This window comes from Hemiscyllium ocellatum, chromosome 19 (genome assembly GCF_020745735.1).
Source record: "Hemiscyllium ocellatum isolate sHemOce1 chromosome 19, sHemOce1.pat.X.cur, whole genome shotgun sequence".
Taxonomy (NCBI): Eukaryota; Metazoa; Chordata; class Chondrichthyes; order Orectolobiformes; family Hemiscylliidae; genus Hemiscyllium; species Hemiscyllium ocellatum.
In genome coordinates, this window is record NC_083419.1 from 18,948,101 (window position 1) to 18,966,892 (window position 18,792).

The window sequence follows — 18,792 nt, forward strand, 5'->3', positions numbered from 1 at the left end:
CTACTTTGAAAAGATTCCCCAACTCTCAAATCTGGGTTGCGTACAAGGCTCTAGAGTTTGAAGGCCAGTGTCTTGCCCACCTACCAGACTCGGTTCTTGCTTCCAGATTTCTTATTGTTCTCCTCTGCCCAGGGATATCGAACATCCTGAAATTCCGTTGTGTTCACATTAACTTCTTACTGTTGATCCCAGAGGCAATTTTCGCACCCAATTGCACAACGTCCAAATGAAAAATAAACTCTGAAAAATTGCTGTTAATTCCCATTAGCTTGAATTTCAGACTGGAACTGGACACATTCGCACATCAATAGCATTCTGGTTCATGTTGTTTGTAAAGACTGTGCCTTTTTATTTTTCTGTGGTTTTAATTGTGGATTGAAATGGGATAGGATCACTTTTAAAAACCAAAGAATGTTCAAGGGATTACTGGAGTTTTGAAAGCAAGCAACATGCTGCTCTTTGCAAGTACTGTTTACACAGCGGCGGGTTCGAGCATTACTAGACAGTTTGCAGACAAATTGGAACCAAAGGCTGTGTACAAATGGAGATTCAGTTGTAGCTAATTGGTCTGTCAACTAGTGACCAGGTATCAGTGACAAAGGCCTTTTTTCTGCCAACAACTATGTGATTATCAGATAGCTGAACAGGTTGGGATTGTGTATGGGCAGCATGGCTGCTCAGTGGCTAGCAGTGCTGCCTGACAGGAGCAGGGACCTGGGTTCAATCCAGCCTCAGGCATTCGTCTGTGAGGAAGTTGCACGTTCTCCCTGTGTCTATGTGGGTTTTTCCCGGGTGCTCCGGTTTCCTTCCAAGTCCAAAGCTGTGCAGGTTTGGTGGGTTAGCCTGGGGAAATGCAGGGTTGCAAAGATGGGGAATGGGTCTGGGTAGGATACTCTGTGGAGGGTCGGAATGGGCTGAATGGCCTGCTTCCACACTGCAGGGATTCTATGAAGATAGTGAGAAGCCACCAGATCTTGCCACGGGCTCTAACTTTATCTCTGTTCTCTGCAATTTTAAGTCTGAAGAAAACCACTTTACTTTTCCAGCAATTGCTGTAAAATGTGAATTTTAATTCAACATCAGCGCCGTTTATTTTACGTATGAACCAGTCATCCTGTCCCTCCTACAAACAAGCGAAAGCACCCCGAGGAGGAAGAATGTGAGTCAACGTTCTAGTGTTTACAAGAATCATCTCAGCAAAGCAGGACCATTGAACTACTTTCCCTTCAGTTGGGAGCTTTGCCCAATTTAAACAGACACCTTTCAATAAAAACAACTTTATAGTTAGACAAATGGATGCTCAAGCTCTGGAGAGTGTGCTACTAGAAAGATATCAGGAATGAGGGATTTCAGATACAGGGAAAGATTAGAGAAATTGGGCTTATTCTCCTTGGTGCAGAGAAGATTAAGGTCGCATTATTAAGTGGTCAAAATTATGAACAATTTAACAGGGGTAAGAAGAATATTCTATTTGCACGAGGTATCATATCAGTAACAAGGGGTCACAACTTCAAGATGGTCAGCAAGAGAGTTAGGAGTGAGAGGAGGAGAAAGTTGTTAGGATTTGGAATGTGCTGCATGGGAGAGTGGGGGGGGAGGCTGATTCCACAGGAGGTTTCAAAAGAGGGCTGGATATATATTTGAAAGGGATGAATTTAAAGGACTGATAGGGTTAGAAAGTGGGACTAGCTGAGTAGCTGTTTTTGGAGCCAGTGTAGACATCACATATTGAATGACCTTCACCTGTACTGTAAATTCTATGATTCTATAAATGACATGAGATATACATCTCTGTTTGGGCAGAAAATGGGACAGGAGCAAGGTTTAGATATGGTTAATAATTTCCAATCAATATTAAGTAGTCGGTCATCACAAACAGCTTGGAATACACATGGAGCAAGGCTGGGTGGTTGGTAGGGATGGCAATGTAATGCTTAAGTTATACAGAGTCTGGGTCAGGCCCTATCAGAGTCACTGGATTTAGTTTGAGGTTCTACACATCAGGAAGGATAGAATAGCCTTTGAAAGGAAATAGCACAGATTGATAGTGAAATGGAAATGGTTAAATTAAAAGTTAGAATCACAATGCTTGTGCTCCACTGTAGAAGACTGAGGGCTGATCCAACCGAAGTGTCAAATTATTAAACAGATTTTTATTGCCTAGAGAGAATGAAATCCAGATAAATAACCACTACCTTAAAAAAAGATTTCTCAGTGATTTTGGAGCAAATTCAGCAAACATTTTTTTGAAGGAAGGGAAAGGAAATCTCTTCTTCACTAAAGGCTGTGGAGGCATTGGGAGTTTTAAGATTAACATCAGTGGACTTAAACCTGGTCCAGGTTTTGAGGGATGTGTGGAAAAGGTGTTACTAAAGGAGTTCAGGTAAAGGAGGAGCACATGTAAGAGATAGAAACATCCACCTTGGGCTTTAAATCTGAATGGAAATACTGGCAAATAAAGGTGCATTTGTGAACAGCCAAGTCTTTCAGACTCCATACAGCAGTACATTTCAAAGGTACAGCATTTTGCTTCATATCAAAGTCATGATTATTATCAATTGATTTACAACAGATGAACAAACAGTCGAAGTCAGCCATTCGACCCCTTGAGCCTGCTTTGACATTGAATAAGATCACAGGTGATCTGGTTACGTCAATCCCTGATAAACTTTCACCTAATTGCTTGGTGTATCTGCAAACTAACCTTCTGTGGTTCAGGCACTAGCACACTGAGATCCCTCTGCCTCAGAGGGCTCTGAAATGTGCAATTTTTATGGCACTAAAACTTTCATTCTTCCCTCCCAGAAAGGTAACAGATAGATAACAGCAGCTTATTGTGAGAACAGGCGCTATCACAAAGCACCATTTATTGACAATCTGCCAAGATAAACAGTACATTAAACTGTACTTCATGCTAAATACTCCTGAGCCACATTGCAAAGGGATTGTTGGGAATGGGAGACAAAAAAAAATGTGGCTATCAGAAGTGATCTTTTAGTTTCTGGCATAAAATCATCATGTACAAAACGACTGAACTAAAACATTTCACTCCACTATGGCCAAGTCCTTGAGCGTGCCGCTTCGGGCCTTTTTCGCCTTGTAGCCCGGTCGAAGGACTTCAATTTTTCTTTTCTTGGCTTCCGCTTTATTTTTGTGCTTCTTCAGTTTCTTCCTTGCGGCAATATCCGGGTTTGCCACCGTCTGTTTTGAGTGAAAATATGAAGAGTATTAACATGGAGACTATCCATCAGGTTTACACAGCAAAGCCCCTTAATACATCGGAAAATGTCAGCAGGCATTCAAGCTTCAATCTATCTGGGCGCCACAGGCAAACCCTTCATATATTATTCACCCCATAGCCTGAACCCCTATAGGTGCTCTGACCTGGTAAGAACCACCAAAACCTCCTTAAACAGACACAGTGGAACTTGTTAATCTTTTACAACAGCTTCATGTGCACCAGTGTTTTATTCATAAAACCTCATTGTAGATTTAAATTCTCAAACTGCCATGGAGGGACTTTACCTAAGATTGCATATATTATTAACCCAGGTCCGTGCCAACAATGTGTCCATGTTAATGTACTCCTCTGCCTTTTCATCCATTTCCAACAAACAGAATAATGGCTCAATGATTATGACAGATGGAGGAATATTGATAGCATCTTTGCGGAGTTACCGTCTGAATGGTGCTATTGCGATAATGTTATTGGACGTGTAACTGTTTCTAATCATTCATCAGAAGGAGGGTCACTGGTTGGGCCAGTGTTCATGGTCCATCCCTAACTGCCCCTTAAACAGAGCAGGAGTTGTTAGAGCCATTTCTGAGAGTCGTTAAGAAACAAACACATTATTGGTCACACGTCCACTAGAACAGGAAAGGACGGATTTCCTTCCCTCAAGGATTTCAGTGAATCAGGTGGGTTTTTAATGACAAGCAACAATGGTTACAGTGCTGGCTAGCTTATAATTCCAGACTTTATTGAATTCAAACCTGTGACCCCCCCCAGACAGAACAGTGGCACTACCATTATGCCACAACCACCTCAATCCAGGGTCAAGGCTAATGCGCTGGAAACACAGGTTAAAATGGCACTATGTCAGCTGGTGGAACTTAAATTCAACTGACAAATCCGAACTAGTCTGAGGAATCACTGATCACCATAAAAACCCACCTGGGCCACTAGTGTCCTTTAAAAAGGAAATCTGCTGTTCTTACCTGGTCTGGCCTACATGTGGTGATCTCTTAACTGCCCTTAGAACTGGCTGAGCAAGACACTCAATTCAAGGGCAATTAGGGATGGACAACACATGCTGGAACTGCGAGACCATATCCTGGGATAAGAATAAATTAGCAAAAACAAATATTCGCCAACGGCAACCTCTAACAGCAGCAGTGACTCAGTGGTTAGCACTGCTGCCTCACAGCACCAGGGACACTGATTCAATTCCACCCTTGGGTGACAGCCTGGGTGGTGTTTGTCCATCCTCCCTGTGTCTTGGTGAGTTTCCTCCCACAGTCCAAAGATGTACAGGTTAGGTGGATTGGTCAGGCTAAATTGTCCACAGCATCCAGGCCTTGGATTAGCCATGGGAAATGCAGGGTTACAGAGATAGGGTGAGTCTGGGTGGGATGCTCTTCAGAGAGTCAGTGTGGACTCGGTGATCCCACACCCTAGGGATTCTACGATTCTAATCTTGCATTTGAAATAGTCAGAACAGATGACTTAAAAAAGAAACAGACTTTAAAAAAACAAAAAAAAACAGCAAAATTCTTGTCAGCAGAATCGATGCAGAGAAAGAATTCCTTCCTCAGATTTGAAAATAGGTATACATGCAAGTAATTGTGTGTTAGTGAAAGGGAGTAGCATGAACTAAAGGCAGGTCTACAACAGGGGGAAGACCAGGGGAGATTATATAACACGATTTCATGCAACAGTGTACAGTGGTGGGCAATGTTTATATTTGTTTGTAGGATGAGAACATCATTGTGAACATTAACGGGCAATTCCTATTTGCCCAGAGGGCAGTGAAGAGTCAAACACATTGCTGTGGGTCTGGAGTCATATGTAGGACAGACCAGGTGAGTGTGGCAGATTGCCTTAGCTAAAACAACAGTTGACAGCGATCATCATGCGGCTAACTTTTGTTTTAATTATAAATAAAAACAGAATAAAGAAACAAAGGATGTCTTAGAGCTGCTGACCAAAAGCTTGGTCAAAGAGGTAGATTTTATGGAGCATCTTAAGAGATGAAAGAAAGGGATGAGGTGAGAAAATTCTAGAGCTCAGGGCTTAAATAGCTAAAGGCGTGGTGCAACGGTAGAAAGGAGACAACTGGGAATGTGCAATGTAGTTAAATGTGGAGTGGTGCACTCTGGTATGAAGCCAAATTCTCTCTTGGAAAACAAGATGGTCAAAAGGATGTGGGAGTACAGTATCGGGGGGTCCAAATATACAACTGAAAATAACAATGACAAGTTAAGAAGAGCCAATGAGGCACTTTCCTTCATTCCTCGAGTGGCAGAAAGTGAGAAGCTATGTAAAAATCAGTGAGGCCTGAAAGAGAGCTTTAATGTTTCTGAAAAGGAAAATTCAGGTCAACAGTTAGAATCTGAAACACAGAGAACACTAGAGGAGCTCAGCAGGTCTGACAGCATCTGCGGAGAGAGAAATAGTTAAGGTTTTGAGTCCAGTATAACTCTTCAGAACATATCAGATTCAAAACCTTAACTGTTTCTCTTCCCACAGATGCTTCCAGAGCCGGTGAGTCACTCCATCATTCCCTGTGTTTGTTTCAGAATTTCAGCATACGCAGAATTTCGTTTTTATTAGTTCGAATGTGGAACTCACCACCTCAGAGAAATAGTCATGATTTGGAGATGCCGGTGTTGGACTGGGGTGTACAAAGGTAAAAATCACACAACATCAGGTTATAGTCCAACAGGTTTAATTGGAAGCACACTAGCTTTCGGAGTGAAGCTCCTTCATCAGGTGATTCAGCTAGTGCGCTTCCAATTAAACCTGTTGGACTATAACCTGGTGTTGTATGATTTTTAACTCAGAAAGAGTGTAGACTCAGGGGATAATAGATCAGCACAAGACAAAGAGAATAAAATTGTGTGTTTGTAGAATGAGATGAGAGGACGGGGTTAGGACTGTGTGCTATAGCACTGAGGCAGGGCAGCTGGGCTGAGGGACCTGTTTCTCTGCTGGAAATGCTATGCAAGAGGCCCGAATCAGAGAAGCAAAGGGAGCTGTGGAGCTAGAGGTGGTTACAAAGACAGGATGTAGTGAGGTCAACAAGAGATTCAACAGCAAGGAGTGACCTTCAGCTTGGTGAAGGAGGTAACTTTTAATAAGTGACTGAAAGGTGAGAATTGAGGAAATCCTCCGCTGTAGGGAGTATGAGGAAGCAGCCATTTCACAGCCCGCCCTGACTCTGTCCCAACCTGCAGAGCTTTCTGTCTTTTCCGCAAAGCTTTCTTCTGGCTGGCCTGCTTCTGCACGGCTGCAAAGCCCAGAGAGAACGTTTCCAACCCGACCAGTTTCTTCAGCAGCTCGATGATCTCCTGGGAAAGGTTCCTCAATGTCGAGTCTGAAAGGGGAAGAGGACAAAGCAGCAGCAGCAGGCTGGGTCATTCCAAAGACTAAACTGTAAATACCAGGCCCTGTATGTAGCAGGGACAGAGCTCACTGAACCTAAAGGCATTTTCAAAACCAGGAACACATCAACAAAAACAAACCACAGCATTCCCACCTTAATGAAGCAACTAACTCACTAAAGTCAAAAACAAAAATTGAAATTGCTGGAAAAAACTCAGCAGATCTGACAGCATCTGTGAAGAGAAAGCACAGTTAACATTTCTTCAGTTCTGAAGAAGGGTCATTGGGCCCAAATATTAACTCTGCTTTCTCTCCACAGATGCTGTCAGATCTGCTGAGTTTTTCTAGAAATTTCTGTTTTTGTTTCTGATTTCCAGCATCTGCAGTTTTTTGTGCTTTTTTTTGTTTGGTGTTCAACTTCTAAAAGTCACTGACTAGGCTTTGGGTTAACTCAGGGAATCAGTCAATAAGTGACTGAAATTCTTCCTTTTGTAGCAATTAATAATGTGGAACTCACTACCTCAAAGAGAGGCTGGGGAAAATAGCAAATACATTTAAGAGGAGGTGGATAGGTGCATGAGGGAGAAAAGTATGTTTACGGAATGGGAGATGAAGAAAGGCCTGAGAGGAGCACAACACCCAACATGGAACAGAGGGGCTGAATAGCCTGCTCCCTAGCTGCACGTTCTACGAGGCAGATTGGTTAAGCTGGAGTTCATGCTTTGCAAATGCTGATCAGATGTGTTGTTAGTTTCCCTTTATTGCGTAAATTTTTAAAAAGTTACCTCCAATCTTAGCCTGACCTGCATTTCACAGTGCTAAGTGTCACCTCCAATGATGTGTAAAATGTTAAAAGATGCACCATAAGCTCACACATTTGCATTATCACATAGGCTGATACCAGCTCACCCTATCCATTTCACCGTATGAAATTTAACCCAACTGAGGCTAACAGCTAAATCTGGATGTTTGAAAAGGAAAAATATTTACAGAACCATGGGGAAAGAGCAAGGGATTGGGATCAACTGGATGTTGACACAAGCATGATGGGCTGAATGGTCTCTTTGTGTCATGAAATTGTAGATCACCAAGAGTTCAACCATCTCTTTAGCAACGGAGCCAGTTGGGGAGTTTTGTAAAGAGACACTGTCAGAGATTGAATACCCGGATAAGCGGGAATGGTTGGTCAACTCCAATAATGAAGCTTACCTTGCTCTGCATAAGTACTGTTCAATTCCCTGTAAAGAGGTGCAATAATTACTGGGAGATAAGGCTTCACTCCTTCCATTCCAAGGTTTACGGAGATTGCTCCAAGGAACTTAAAGACGCATGTCCTCTGGAGAGAAAAAAAAGAATGAAAGTAAATATTAGTCTCTTAACCACCCCCGCTGCCTAAGGCAGGTGGAGTTTGAAAAGAGCTCACCTTGTAAAGTCAAGGAGACCATTTACCTGAAAGGCCACAACATACACATTCCAAATGGGAATTACTGATGCATCCAGTCACAGCTTTGGGGAATATGGCAATAAATGTTTATTTTGCTAACTTCACCCAAGTACAAAGACACCAGAGGAGTCTACTGTGGTCCTGTAGGAGAAGTGGTGAGTTAATGGAGATTCATTTCAGGATTTTGAGATGGTTTGCTAATTATATGTTAACTGCGTTCAGATTCACAAGGTGAAGGGCATTGTTCACCAACTGGAATCCTAAACGGAGGTGGTGGCATAGTGGTAATGTCACTGGACTAGTAATCCAATGTTCCAGATAGACGGATTCGAACCCACCGTGGTAAATGGCAAAACTTCAATACAATAAAGTCTAGAAATAAAAGCTAATCTAATAGGGACCATTCTCAATTGCCATATAAGCCAATCTGATTAGATTAGATTACTTACAGTGTGGAAACAGGCCCTTCGGCCCAACAAGTCCACACCGACCCGCCGAAGCACAACCCACCCATTCCCTTACACTTACCCCTTATCTAACACTACGGGCAATTTAGCATGGCCAATTCACCTGACCCGCACATCTTTGGACTGTGGGAGGAAACCGGAACACCCGGAGGAAACCCACGCAGACACAGGGAGAACGTGCAAACTCCACACAGTCAGTCACCTGAGTCGGGAATTGAACCCGGGTCTCTGGCGCTGTGAGGCAGCAGTGCTAACCACTGTGCCACCGTGCTGCCCTCAAACATACTTTAGGGAGGGAAATCTGCTACCCTTACCTTGTCTAGGCCCAAAGCAATGTGGCTCACTTTGGACCACCCTCCGTAATGACTTAACAAGGCACTCAGTTCAAGAGCAATTGGGATTGGCAACAAGTGCTGCACTTCCCACAAACACCAGCAGCCCGTGCAAACATAAACAACTCAGTAAACAATTTATAAAGACATACTGCTGGGGCACAAGGGCAGTAAGGAAGAGGTAAAATTCTGTAATGTTGCATTTTGTAAATAAACCTATTCATTTTAAATATTAGATTTTCACTAGGCGAAGGTATTACAAGATTTGGAGGAAAGGAAGGTAAATAGGAGAGAGATCAGCCAATGTTTTGGTGAATCATGGAACAAACTAGAGATGTAAATGGGTTCTTCCCAATTCTGTAATCTCATTTACCCTCCAAAACCCCATTATGCCCCCTTTCTGGGTTTTTAAGTCTTATTTTCTAACGTTCTTCTTTATCAACAATCCCTCCCCACCATTCGTTCCATCACCATTGTGTCTGTTGTGAAACAGCCTGAGGTATCCTATGACTTGGACCACCACAGAAACGCAAACAGGAGACCATCAGTACCTTCAAAGGTATTTTCGGGGAATGAGCTGCTTCTCTCTTGGCAAGAGTACAGAGCTTCCTGATCAGCCACATCAGGGTTGCTCTCTTCCCTTTGGCACCATCAGACACAACTTTTCCTGCCGTCTCTTCCTCGGCTCCCATTTCATCCTCGCTCTCCTCTGTCTTTTCATCCACCTTTCCATCTCCACAGTCAACAGACTCCAAGAGGAAGATGACTTTGGCCACAAACAGCAAGTTCTTTATCACCTGTTTGGCAACGAGAGGGCTGAATGTCAAGGATTGTGTTTGACTCTCAAATGGGATGTGCAAGCAAGTGCGAGCCAAACTAAACGATCCCACCCACTGATATATTAACGCACTTAAATGTTACGTGGTGAGAAGACTTTGCGCTGAATGTATGCTGCAAAGTTGGAAGGGGCATCTTTTAAATAAGAGATTAAACTGAAGCTCAGGTCTATCCTCATGGGTGGATATAAATGAAAGTTTCTGTGTTATTATGCAGAGACAGGTGACCACCCCTCAGTGCCCTGTTGAACTCTCAACCAACTTCGTGAAGCCAGACTACCTGGTCATTGCTGTGTTGCTGTGCACAAAATGGCAGCCAGATTTCCCAAGCTGCAACAGTGGCTGTGTTTCACTGAGGTGCGGAATAAAGCTGTAGTGCTTTGGCAGGTGCAAGGTATAAGATTTAGTTAAATGTACAGGTCTTTACTTCCCTTAAAAATTCCATCTTCACTGGCTTCTCAAACTGACAAAAAACATTCTGAAGTAATAGGAGATGTTAGGATGTGAGCAGTGCAGCTAAAGGAAATTTGGCATCAGCAGAATAAACATTTAATGATGATTGTGAGAAAATGTAACCCGGGCTATTAGATGCTTTCCTTTGGTGACTCAATAACTGTTTCCAGTTCTAACCAGACCCAGTCTTGCAGTCCCAGGTAACAGGACATTAATAAAAGCAAAATACTGTGCAAGCTGGAAATCAGAAATCGATGCAGAGAGTGCTGAAGAAACTCAGCAAGTTGGGCAGCATCTGTGGAGAGTAGGATGTGGACTCGAAATATTATCTGCATCTCTCTCCACAGATGCTGCCAGATCTGCTGAACTTCTTCAGTCTTCTCTGCATTTGTGATGTAACAGTAATACCTCTTCATACCTGTTCACCCAGCGTGAGATCCAGGAACTTGGACTGCAGCTGATGACAAAAGGCTAAAGCCAAGAGTTTGGTCTGAAAGACAAATTGCCAATGTTGAGAAATTTAGGATGTAAAATCAAGGGGACGCTTCACAGAAAATCAAAACACACAAGGATAATCCATTCAGTCAGTCAACAAATCTAGGATGAAACAGCAGCAAACAAAGCTATTTAGCCCATTGCTCCCGCGCTGGCCTATCTATTACAGCTATCTCTAGACATTGCTGTTTGTGGGATCTCCCTATGCACAATGTGGCTGTTGCATTTCCTGCATGAACAATTGCATTTCATGATTTGGAGATTTGGATCCACAACCATCTGATGAAGAAGCAGCGCTCTGAAAGCTAGTGCTTCCAATTAAACTTGTTGGACTATAACCTGGCGTTGTAAGATTTTTAAAATTGCATTTCAGAAAGCACTTTTCTCTGGAATGTCATGAGGATGCAATAAGTGCATCGAGTTCAACTCCAAGCAGCCAAAGTTTAGGAGGAGGTCTTCCTGAACCTGTCACAGAACGGACACTTTGCAATCGCGCTGGTCCCCTCCTGCTCGCACTCAGCACAAGGCTGGAGGCCAAACTTCAGTAACATGAACCTCCACACTGTGCCATTGGTTAAAGGCAACAGAACCACAAAGGCTCATTTTTAGCCACCTCAGTAGTTACCAAGGACTACATTCCCAAATTACACTCGGTTCTGCAGTAACGCGAGTTTCTTCAACGTAAACTGGCTACGCTATTCGAGAATTTAGATCATTGTTTGTGGAACGCAAACTTGTCATACCTGTTTCAGTTATAATGTGTTTCTAACCCCATTAGTTTAAATTATGCTGCATTTATGTGATTTTCTTATAACCCGGAGTCACACAAGAATGAAACTATCGCGTTATATCAGAACCGACAGGAAACAACTGCATCCTGCATAGTGGTCACCTGTTGCCATGACAATGTAACTGACTGTTCAGCGTGTTGCTAAATAAGAACAGCAAGAGAAATCTGATAAAATTGGATGACAAGTACAGTAACGTCGCAATATACCACTTTCCCATATGTGGTAAACAGAGAGGTGTACTAATATTCAGATCATTCAGATCAGTAACATGAGCTGTAACCAACAGTGCAGTTGGTTCCGTGTGAAGCACAACTGGCTGAACCAGAAGGCTGTGGTTTCAGTTCAGGGACATCAGTCCATCAAACAACTGAAGCAACCAGTCCAAGGAGAACTCCACTCTTTCATGGGGTCAGTGCTGAGGGAGTTCGGAGGGTTGGCGTTGAGGAGACAGTGCAGTGTCGGAGGGTCAGTGCTGAGGGAGTGCTGCACTGTCGGAGGGTCAGTGCTGAGGGAGCGCTGCACTGTCGGAGGGTCAGTGCTGAGGGAGCGCTGCACTGTCGGAGGGTCAGTGCTGAGGGAGCGCTGCACTGTCGGAGGGTCAGTACTGAGGGACCGCTGCACTGTCGGAGGGTCAGTGCTGAGGGAGTGCCGCACTCTCGGTGCTGAGGGAATGCTGCAGTGTCGGAGGGTCAGTGCTGAGGGAGTGCCACAGTGTCAAAGAGTCGGTGCTGAGAGAGCGGTCCCTGTCAGAGGGTCGGTGCTGAGGGACTGCCGCTGTGTGGGAGGGTTGGCGCTGAAGGAGCACTGCACTGTCAGAGGGAGTGCCTCAGTGTCAGAATGCCAGTGCTGAAGAAGAGCATTCCTCATTTAATGAACCACATATCCTTCCTTCTGTGGGCAAGGATGTTTATCTTGTGACCCTCTACTTTTTAAGGCCTGTACACCTGGTGTCATCATTAAGTGGAGAGAAGGTCTCTATGACTCTTTTGTCAAATCCTTCATTTCCAAATCTCCCCAGGCAACTGTTGAGCTCTCTTTTGTACAGGAGAAGAGGTTTAGCCCCTTTATGGAGAATCAATGAGTGGACAGCATTTCACCAACATTTGCAGTCTTGCCTGGACGGCATGAATCAAAGCACTTCCCTCTCCGGGAGGGGCCTACCTTTCTGCCCAGCTCTTCCAGCAGGAACTGTGCCGCTGGCGTCTCCATGGAACTCTGTGCCGTGATCAGTGCCTTGCCAGTGTTCCACTTGGCCACCAGCTCTTCAGGTTGATAGGAGGCGAACAGCAATCCGAACAGCTGGGCGGAAGTGAGCCACACCCAGGAGTGAGGGTGCCACAGGTGAGCTTGGATGTGACCTGGTGGTGAGTTAGCAGATTCGAGTTTGGTGGGGTCCTAGTTTATGAACCCTTCAAATGTACTTTTCAGAAATTCTTAGATGGGATGCGGGTATTGTCGACAAGGCCAGAGCTTGTCGCCCGTTCCTAATTGCCCTTGAACAGAGTGGCTTGCTCGGGCGTTTCAGAGGGCAGTTAAGAGTCAACCACATTACTGTGGATCTGGAGTCAGACTGGGTAAGGATGGCAGATTTCCCCCTGTGAAGGGCATTATAATGAACCAGATGGCCTTTTACAGCAATCAGTGATAGTCTCATTCTCACCAGAACAAATCTAAAGATAAAGTTGCTTTAGGGTAGCTCTCTCATTCGGGAGAGAGGGACGACTGTAGGTGGTTTAACCTGAGTACCTCCATGCCTCAGGTGAGGGGAGATGAAGGAGTTCTTCCCAGTAACTATAGCTGGTGTAGGAATGGAACCCACATCGCAAACCAGCCATCCAGCCAAATCAGCTAACCCACCCCCTACAAGACTACCACTCAATTATTAATTGAACCTTACTTTTAAATGAATTTAAATTCCACTAGTTGCCATGGTACAATTTAATGATATGTCTCTAAAGTATTTAGCTGGTCCTCTGGCCTCCTAATCCAGAGATATTATCACTACACCCGCTAACCTACCACCAAAGGAAACGGGTACCTGCAGTTCCGAGGGAGTCAGCCATTTTGACTGAGATAAGGGGAATCTTGACTCAGAGGGCTGTCAATCTCCAAAATGTAGGGGTGTTGATGGTTGATCACTCAGTACATTTGAGGTTGGGGTCGACAGATTCTTAGACACCAAGAGAATTAAGTGGGAGAGCGAAACTGAGGTTCAGTACCAACAGGATATCCGAATGGAGTGGCAGCCTCAAGGGGCGAAATGCCCAGATCTCATTTATCAGGTTCTTTCGAGTGTAAAGATTAGCCATTATCACAAAGATCTGGGCTCTAAAAGTTCAGAGCAGATGAGACATGGCCTAAACAGTTAAACATCATCACCCTCACGCTCCCTCCCACGCATCCAGCCCCACACAAACGTGACGACAGCAGCACTACTTTGTTCGCCACTCCTGAGCAGGGGGAAGAGAGTGAGGACTGCAGATGCTGGAGATCAGAGTCGAGAGTGTGGTGCTGGAAAAGCACAGCAGGTTCAGGCAGCATCCGAGAAGGAGAATCGACTTTTCGGACATAAGCCCTTCATCAGGAATGAGACTTTTGAGGAGTGCCCGGTGTTTAACCAGCAGTGGAAGGACTGTACCTACCCCAGATAGTGGTGAGAACGGGGCTTGGTTTGAGCAGCTGGACCAAGTTGCAATTCTTCACCAGTTTCACAATCAGAGTCAAGAGGCTGAACAGCAAACGGTCCGTGGCTTTCTCTTCCACTTCCTCATGGATCTGAACAAAGACCAGAAACAGACTGTAAACTCATGGCTATCCAGCTTAGATCGGAAATGAATCCAGGATCAGATTTGTCTTTGTCAGGAGCAAGGTCAGAGATGTAAATGTTCTAATCAGAATTGCACAGCAGAGCTGGAGACCCACCTCATCCCAGGCCCAGCCCTTCCTCTCCACTCTGTCCCCGTAACCTGATCCTACCTGTCCATCTTCCTTCCCACCTATCGGCTCCACCTTTCCCACTGACCAATCACATCCACCTCCTACCTGCACCCATTTATTGCCATCCCACCCACCTTTCCCCCAGCCCCACCCCCCCATTTATTTCGCACTCCCCTCCCCCAGCCCTGATGAAAGGTTCCGACCTAAGATGTCGGTTCCCCTTCTCCTTGACCTGCTGCACTTGTCTCATCTCCACACTTTATCCAGCAAAGCCGGGGGGGCAGCCAGTTTTGGAATTTAGTCCCAATCTCCTGCTCTTTCCCCGTAGCTTTGCAAGTAATCCCCTTCACAACTATTTATCCAATTTCTATTCGGAACTTCCCTCCTCCTCCCTTCTCAGACTGTGTATTCCAGATCACCACATCTCACCGTTAAATAGAACTCTCGTCAGTGCCCGGTCTCTTCGCCCCCTACAAACTGTTCCCAGGGCAATTATATCCTTGCTTAAAAATAAAAGACCAGAACTGCTCACAAAACTATCATCTTATGTAACTATGGCAAAACATCCCTGTTTTTATACTCAAATTCCCTGGCAATAAACAACATTTAATTTCACTTCACAATCAGGTGCTGCACTTACATTCTTCTTGTGATTCGCAAGATTCACGCAAAATCCTCTGTACTTCGGCTCTGCAAGCTGAATTATATGTCATTTTTCTACTTTTCCTGCCAAAGTTGACAAGTTCACGTTTCCTCTCCATCTGGCACTCTTTTGTGCATTTATTTAACCTGTCTACATCTCTCTGTTTCTTGTATTCTCTTCATGCGAGAGTGGCTTAGAGAAACACAGCCAGACTCCCCCAGTATCGAGCCCTGAATGATGAGAGCGCATACTGGGGCAACTGTGTGCCACATTAATGCCCGTGAGCTTTAACAGATACACCTTGACCGTCGAAACCCAAGACACTAACACAGCTCCTCTTGATCAATACTGCTAGAGCTCAATTCATGAGACAGTACTGCAATTCTGCATTTACACAGAAAATAAGTTTTGGATATAGCTGAACTGGAAGGCCCAAAGAAACCCAAACATGTAAATACAAAGCTAGAATTATCAATAAGTGCTTCGCCTGAGGCCCACTGAAGATGTTACCGAGTATGGTAATGAAACATCTGGAAATGAACCTTCCAGCTCAGCGAGCAAACCTAAATCCAAAACCTCAGCCTGAGCTACAAATCTTCTCAAAACTCGCTAAGAAAATAAGTTTGTTGTGTGAGCTGACCAGCCCCATCCCCAAATCCAACACGGAGTTTGAATAAAAACTGCACGGTGCATGAGCAGGACTCACATCTTGGAAATTTCCAGGATCAATTGCGGCTTCAAGGATTGGAAGAATGATCCCAAGACGTTTCTCAAAGGTGATTCCTTCAGTTTCAGCGAAAAGCCCACAAGTATGGGCAGCCAGTCGACGGTGAGAGATCTGTAACAGGGACAGAACTGAAAAAGTGCTCTGACAAAAGGTCATAGGCTGAAATGGTAACTCAGATGTTCTCTCAGATACTGTGAGACAGCATTATTTGGTTTTACTTCAGATTTTGCTCTCATCACACTAATCGGCATTGCTCTGTCACATTTAAAAAATCTCTTTGCATTCAAATAAAGCCTGCCAACGCACCCAAATATACAATATCCTTCAGGCCAAGAACTCTCGCAATCCTGAATTTGTCCAGGTCTAGCCCCTGGCATATTTCCCATGCCTTCTAGACTCACTACAGACAGCTATTCCATGAGTCAGCACTGGCCCAAGATTTGCAATTCCCTCTTTGAAACTCTTGGTGTTGTCCAACAGAAAAACCTAGGTTCCTTGAAAGTGGTGGACCAGGTAGGGAAGAAGGCATTTGACAAGTTTGCCTTCAACAGTCAGAGCATCGAGTACAGCAGCTGGGATGTCATGTTGTGGCAGTGCAGGATATTGGTGAGGCCACTTTGGAATACAGTTCTAGTTGCTGTGCTACTGGAAAGGATATTATTAAATTGGAATGGATACAAAAATTTACATGGATGTTCCTAGGACTGGAGGGTTTGAGAGGCTGGATAGGCTGGGGCTTTTTTCCCTGGCGCATAGGAAGATTGAGGGGTGACCATATTGAAGTTTATAAAATCATGAGGGGCATAGGTAAGGCAAACAACAAAAGTCTTTTCCTGAGGTAGGGGCAGTTTAAAATTAGAAGGCATAATTTTAAGTTGAGAGAGGCAACTTTTTCACACAGAGGGTGGTGTGTATATACCAGAGGAAGTGGTTGATGCAGGTATAGTTTCAACATTTCAAATACCTCTCCAAATGTCTTTTAATAGGAAAGGTTTAGAAGGATATGAGCAAACATCACCTCAGCTCTGAATAAATTCAAGAACCCTCTTCCTAGGGAAGTGAATCCCAAACATTAATGATCCTCTCAAACTGCTGCAGACCCAAGCTCCAACCTTTTCACTTTGGAACCACGTCAAGACCAACGAAAACATCAGGTCCTTGTGCTTCTCGTCCACCTTGCTCAACAACGACTGAGCTACCAGAGCTGCCATCTTCTTGCAGCTCGGTGAATCATCATTCACAATCATCAGAGTGACAGGGATGAAGAAAAGGGCATAATGCTGATGAAGCAGACCCTGCCGACAGACAAAAAGACATTCAGAAACATGTCAGATGTGGATTTAATAAAACAAAGAACTGCCGATGCTCGAGCTCTCAAACAAAATACAGAAATAGCTGGAGAATCTCAGCAGGTCTGGCAGCATCTGTGGTAAGAAAGCAGAATTAGCATTTTGAGCCAAGTGACTCCATCAGAAGAATGCACCTCATATAACTCCAAAACCTCGTGCAGCTCAGTATCAGATACTGCCTGATGAGGAGTTCGAGTACTTGGAATATTAACCCCGCTTTCACCTCACATATGCTGCCAGATCTGCTGAGTTTCTCCAGCTATTTCTGATTTTGTTGCAATGCTCAAGATGCAACAAGTTCAGTTTTGAGTTGAAAAGCTGCGAAAGATCCTCTCAGAGTTGGGAACATTAAGGAGGAGATTTAATCAGAGTTCAGAGAGATTCATCAGGTTTGGAACAGGTTATTCGATCCAACAGTGACAATCTTCAACAGTAAGTGTCCCCCTGACCCTCTTCATCTTGCCTTGTCAGCGTATCCCTGTATCTCTTTCCCCCTTGTGTTTCAACTGGCTTTGCCTTCATTTTATCTTTTGATATTCACCACAACCACTTCTTAGATTACATTAGATTCCCTACAGTATGGAAACAGGCCCTTCAGCCCAATAAGTCCACACCGACCCTGCGCAGAGTAACCCACCCAGACCCATTCCCCTACCCTGTATTTACCCCTGATTAATGCACCTAACACTATGGGCAATTTAGCATGGCCAATTCACCTGACTTGCACATCTTTGGATTGTGGGAGGAAACCGGAGCACCTGGAGGAAACTCATGCAGACATGGGGAGAATATGCCAACTCCACACAGACAATCGCCCAACACAGGAATTGAACCTGGGTCCCTGGTGCTGTGAGGTAGCAGTGCTAACCACTGAGCCACTGTGCCGCAGTGATCAGAAATTTCACATTTTCATCTTATGACTGAAGGGGTTCCTCCTGAAATCTTCATTGGGTTTATTGGAATGGTCAACACATGCTGAATAATCCAGAATGTGCCAATAGCTACACTAAGAACCAATTTAACATGGCTCATTCAGGTTCACAAGAAATGACACAAATTGATATACAAGGACCCATTCTCTGTAACTAAAAGGAATAGGTTCACATCTTGGCCTTTTTTGAGCTTGGGAAGCCTACGGTATCCCATTGCGTTCAATTTAGCAACGTCTCAGTCCCTCAGAGTTTATTTGCCAACTAATCAGCACACAATGCCCGGTATAAAATATATGTTTAATATCTTATGAACCAACCTGTGGAAAGGATTGGAAGATGTAAGCTAGCATTTCCAATGCAGATTCTCTTCCAATATCATGTTCATAGCTAAACACAGGACAGAAGCAAAAGATTTTTTAAAACATTAATACAGTTTTCATTCACTATTATTTTACAAGATGCTTTCTCTTAAATTATTATGTCCGGATTTCTCCAAGCCAACCACCATGTATGGCCATTCTGTTTTTAGTGTACACAGAGGGTGGATTGAATAGAACAGCATTGTCCCGCCCAGTGAACGCACAATTACTTCCTTAATGAACCTGCTCGGATCTTTCATAGCACACCTCTAGATAGGTGGAACCTGAACCAGGACGTAGCTCAAAGGTAGGGACACTACCACTGCATCACAAGACCCTCAAGAAAGATGCACATCGGCACTGCAGTAAAGCCTGCTGTAATCTCAGCAGCCAATTCACAACAAGTAACAGTAAGACCAAAAG

The 18,792-nt window shown here is 44.3% G+C and overlaps 1 protein-coding gene across 1 annotated transcript in view; it reads right to left on the reverse strand.

The window, feature by feature from the left end:
- Window positions 1-2,844: 2,844 nt before the first annotated feature.
- Window positions 2,845-18,792, reverse strand: part of utp20 (UTP20 small subunit processome component) — a 113,472-nt gene continuing 97,524 nt past the window's right edge. The window contains exons 53-62 of the mRNA XM_060839730.1: window positions 18,328-18,397; window positions 16,842-17,024; window positions 15,709-15,840; window positions 14,065-14,197; window positions 12,584-12,780; window positions 10,555-10,626; window positions 9,399-9,644; window positions 7,814-7,940; window positions 6,451-6,596; window positions 2,845-3,201 (exon numbers count right to left, since the gene is read on the reverse strand). Coding sequence (XP_060695713.1) covers window positions 3,046-3,201; window positions 6,451-6,596; window positions 7,814-7,940; window positions 9,399-9,644; window positions 10,555-10,626; window positions 12,584-12,780; window positions 14,065-14,197; window positions 15,709-15,840; window positions 16,842-17,024; window positions 18,328-18,397 — 1,462 coding nt within the window. The 3' untranslated portion in view covers window positions 2,845-3,045. The remainder of the gene's footprint in view (window positions 3,202-6,450; window positions 6,597-7,813; window positions 7,941-9,398; window positions 9,645-10,554; window positions 10,627-12,583; window positions 12,781-14,064; window positions 14,198-15,708; window positions 15,841-16,841; window positions 17,025-18,327; window positions 18,398-18,792) is intronic.